This window comes from Pteropus medius, unplaced genomic scaffold (assembly GCF_902729225.1).
Source record: "Pteropus medius unplaced genomic scaffold, Ma_sr-lr_union100, whole genome shotgun sequence".
Classification (NCBI taxonomy): Eukaryota; Metazoa; Chordata; class Mammalia; order Chiroptera; family Pteropodidae; genus Pteropus; species Pteropus medius.
Window position 1 is genome coordinate 20910100 of NW_024349797.1, and position 4512 is coordinate 20914611.

Here is a 4512-nt window from a genome sequence, read left to right on the forward strand (position 1 = left end):
TTCTCCCTTCTCCGGCCCTCCAGTCTCCAGCCAGTGCCTTCACTGGCTGAATCAAGCTGGAGGGCAACCAGCAAAGGAGCATGGGAAATGTAGTTTGTAGGAACTGGCCCTCTGATGTAGAGAACAGGTAGGAGGAGGGCCAAGACTGGATCTGAGGGCAAAAAAGGCAAATGGTGAAACTAAAATCTTGACATTGAAAGAATAAAATGGAGAAGGAATCAAATATGCTGGCTAATGTGAGGGCTAATGTAGATCTTGTCACGTAGCAGTAATTTTGACTGAGCTTCCTGGCAGCCAGAGTAAAAGGAGAAAACATAATTCTCATGATTTTATATGAGGCTGCACAATCAGTTATCCAAGAGAGACCAAGCTAATCACGTGGATCTCACAGAGGGAGATGGGGACAGAATGGATGTGTCTTCAACAGTGATGTTCAAAAACGGATTGCTGATTAAGACTGAAAATGCGACACAGAATATACAAATGAACATATTTCAGAGTGAGGCTTCAGCGAGGGTCCTCTGGGGACCTCACAAGTACAAGCCTAGAACTTGACTCATGTAGGGGGCGAAGTCGGCATGGCTGGCTCGGGGCAGGGACAGGAATGAGTGGTCATCCTCGCATGAGTCAGCCGTCAGTCTGTTCCCAGGGCTCTGGTACTGATGGAAGGTGGGTAACCAACAGTCTAAGCTGTCTTCTCCATGGAGGACCCGGATGGAGTTTAGGGTTGTGTGTGGCTCACCAAGTCATGTGTGTTGGTCTCACATGGAAAGGCTTCCAGTCTTGGCTTTGAAGGCCCAAAGTCCTGGGTTCAAGTTCTTGACCTGTCTGTATATTGGTTTTTCTTACCTGTAGTAATAAGGTATTATTAAGTCAGTGACCAATCCCGGAAAATCTAAACCAGCCTCGGTAAAAGGGAATTAAACACAAGGAGTGGGCTACAAAGGTGTTGGGAGGGCCAGAGAAGGAAAAGGGGAAGGTGAGGTTACCTAGAGATCAGTAACTGCGAGAGGATGCTACTGCTCGTGGGAAGAGGTCTGTGCTGCTGAGTTTGCTGCTCCCAGCACCAAGATGTCTGGGCCAAAGCCCAGGTGTTCATGGTCGCCACCTCTGCAACCACCGCTCCCGGAGGCAGAGCCAGAAGCCAGGGAAACAGGGCTTCTCCGTTCCTCTTGCCTTCCACTCTCCGTTGGTGAACCCTTCTCGAGGCCAGGTGGCCGGCAGAATAGAGAAAGGGCTCCCCCATGGGGTAATGGAGGCTGCTGATGGGTGGGTGTGGAGATGGGCACAGCCCACGCCGTCCAGCCCACTTCCTTAGAAGTTATGGTAGATAGCAAATGAGAGAGTGCGTAGAAAGTGCTCAGCTTACGTGGCTGGCATGTAGGTAGCTCTGGTGATGAAGAGACCAGTAGTGCCAGTGGCTGGGTCAGCCGTGTCACATGATCATAACAGGGCAGGTGTCAGCGGTGGGGAGCAGTAGGTAAAGTGCTGGACTGGAATGAGCAGACCTGAGCTCTAGTCCCAGCTCTGCTACCTATGGTTCGTGTGACCTTGGGCAAGTTACTCAACCCCCCTGAGCCTCTGATTCCTCATTAGTACAATGGGGGGAATTATCCCTGCCCAGCATACTGGATCTTTGTAAAAATCACCTGCTATAAAGGATGTGAAAAGTCTTCCCACTGTGAAATGACATCCAAGAGAGAGGAGATTTCATTGCTGTGATCTTGTTTTGTTTTTGGCTGACGTTATTTTTGGGGGGTGGGGGGGGTGCCTTATCTTCTTTTAGGATAATCCTGGAGATTGAAGAACCAGCCTCGAACCACAATGGGGGACAGCTGCTCTTTGGGGAAGATGGGTACCTCTACATCTTTACCGGAGATGGTGGCATGGCTGGAGACCCCTTTGGAGAGTTTGGGAATGCCCAAAACAAGTACGTTCCGCTTGGGCCGGCTGGCGGGCTGGTATGCATACTCCTGGATCATGTCATCTCTTGGAGGGAGTCTCCTCCTCAGCTATGCAGTGAAGGGCAGAAATGGCCTTGTGTCCCAGCTCAGCTTGCAGCTAGCCAGCTGGGGACCCGGTCAGGTCACTGCCCCTCATCAGTTAGAGGGGAGTAATAATCTGCGTGGGGGGCTTGTCGTGAGAAGCAAACGCGATCACGTTTGTCAGGGGTCAGGTGTAGAGCCCACTTGCCACGGATACCTGATAAGTGACGTCACAGAGCCTCTGGGAAGATAGACTTTGCTCTGAGGTCAGCCCAGCCCTGCCGGAACCATAGGAAGAAAAGAGGTGCCTCTCAGACCAAATGGGGGGTATGAGCTGGTTGGAGCAGGGTCGAATGGACAAGTGGGTGTTCTGCCCCAGAGGTCACCCACGATGGCCCAGACATTGAAGCATAGTCTTGCCCTCCGTTACTCACTCCTGGGCTTGAGCAAATGGCTTGCTGTCATCTCACTGCCGTACACACAGACACAGACACACAGACATAGGTACACAGACGCACACACATGCGCACGCGCGCGCGCACACGCACACTTAGAGTCTCGTGAGTATGGACCAGCCTACCCAGCAGTCTCAAGAAAGCCTCCTCCACTGTCTTAGCCAAAATAACAAAACCCTCCTCAGCCCAGAAAGTAAAAATAGCGAGTCGGATGCTGATTACAGTAATTAAAGTGTTCACGATTTGTGACTTGTGCTTTCATATATGATAGTGTAAGAGTCAGTGCAGCTTTCCCATGTTTGGGATGTGTTTAGAGACGAAGCTGAGAAAATAGATATTAAGGATTTGTGGATAATTGGAGAGAACTTAAAACATTATTTTGCCCACTTACGTATGGAAGCCTGGTGTGTGGTGTGGCTCCAGGGTGTCGTCTGCAGCTTGGTGCCGAGCAGGCTGGAGCATGTGAGAGGAATCCCCTGGGCAAATGTCGGCAGTGGAGAGTTAACGGTGGTGCCTCTGTTGGGTGGGAGCATTTTATCATCGTTAAAACGGACATTTGAAGGAAACACTTAGGTGCTGATGCAGTGTGAAAATGATGGGTACGGTCGCATCAAATGTGAAAAACACGCCAGTCCTACCTTGAAAAGCAGCCTAGAGGGAGTCCACCAAAACACTAATGACGTGGCTGCATAAAAAATCACCTTTAAGCATAAGGCAGATTTCCCCCGCCATGCGTCACCTTTGTCATGGGATGAATGAAACCCCCAGGAGCTCTGTGGGGTTAAGGGCTATACTCCTGTTCTGCCTGGCTCTCGAGGGCACGCCCTGTGGTCTCCTTGCGACCAGGGGCCCCAAACATGATGTGGCATGGGGCTGCGGCGTGGCCTGGCTTCCTGTCCAGAGCTGCCTGTGGGATCTGGCGAGCGGTCCCCCTCTTAGAACCTGTGTTGCCTCGTGTTTGAGGTCGAGGTGGTGGGTGTAGAGTGTGGGGTGAACTGAACCGCCGCTGAGGCCTGCCCGCGCTCTGCACAGCGGCCCTGGAGTGTGAGGGAGCCGGCGGGAAGCTAGCCTCCCGTCTCCTGCCAAGACCGGCAGCGTTCTCGCTCCCCACTCCCAGCTCCAGCCGGTGCTCTCTGTGTGCTGCACTTGACTTTGATTGCGGTAATTCATTCATCCACTCAGCAAATACTTAACGACCACCTACTATGTGCCAGGCACTGTGCTGGAAGAAAATTGTACGCAGGAGTCCTTTTTCTAGGAGTGTTTTCACCCTGTAGCACAACCATGTAAGGAAGCGGGAAAGAGAGGGCCCACCCTCACATCACAGGGGAGGGCACAGGCCTGGGGACGTTAGACAGCGTTGTGGTAATGAGCTTGGGTTTCTGCAGCCGGGCTGCTTGGACTGGACCCCAGCCCTACCATGTCATGTCGGTGTGGCGACTGGGCACTTACGTGACCTTTCCGAGCTCAGCTGCCCGATCTGTAAAACAGGGGTCACCTAAAAGGTTTGTTGTGAGGCCTAAACGAGGCCACAGATGGTACGAATGTCCCGTGCTTGGGACGGGGCCTGGCGCGGGGCAGGATGAATGTGGAATGAGGCGGGTTACCCAGCTGGTAAGTAGCGGAGGACTGAATCTGAGATCCCCGGCGCCACAGCCCAGCCTTGCCTTGCCCCTGGCTCGGCCACGGGCCCCCGCCCCTGCCCTGCGGTGCCCGAGCCCCCTGGCGCAGGGCGACCCCGAGCCGCGCCTCTCCCGCCGGGCCGCAGGTCAGCGCTGCTGGGCAAGGTGCTGCGCATCGACGTGGACCGCAACGAGCGCGGCCCGCTCTACCGCATCCCGCCCGACAACCCGTTCGTGAGCGACCCCGCCGCGCGGCCCGAGGTCTACGCCCTGGGCGTGCGCAACATGTGGCGCTGCTCGTTCGACCGGGGCGACCCGGCGTCGGGCGCGGGCCGCGGGCGCCTCTTCTGCGGCGACGTGGGCCAGAACAAGTTCGAGGAGGTGGACCTGGTGGAGAGCGGCCGCAACTACGGCTGGCGCGCGCGCGAGGGCTTCGAGTGCTACGACCGC

The 4512-nt window shown here is 54.7% G+C and overlaps 1 protein-coding gene across 1 annotated transcript in view; it reads left to right on the forward strand.

Moving 5' to 3' along the window:
- HHIPL1 (HHIP like 1) overlaps nt 1–4512 on the forward strand; it is a 26115-nt gene that overhangs the window by 7926 nt on the left and 13677 nt on the right. Inside the window, exons 3-4 of the mRNA XM_039884357.1 lie at nt 1787–1930; nt 4209–4512. The exon at nt 4209–4512 is cut by the window's right edge and continues 34 nt beyond it. Coding sequence (XP_039740291.1) covers nt 1787–1930; nt 4209–4512 — 448 coding nt within the window. The remainder of the gene's footprint in view (nt 1–1786; nt 1931–4208) is intronic.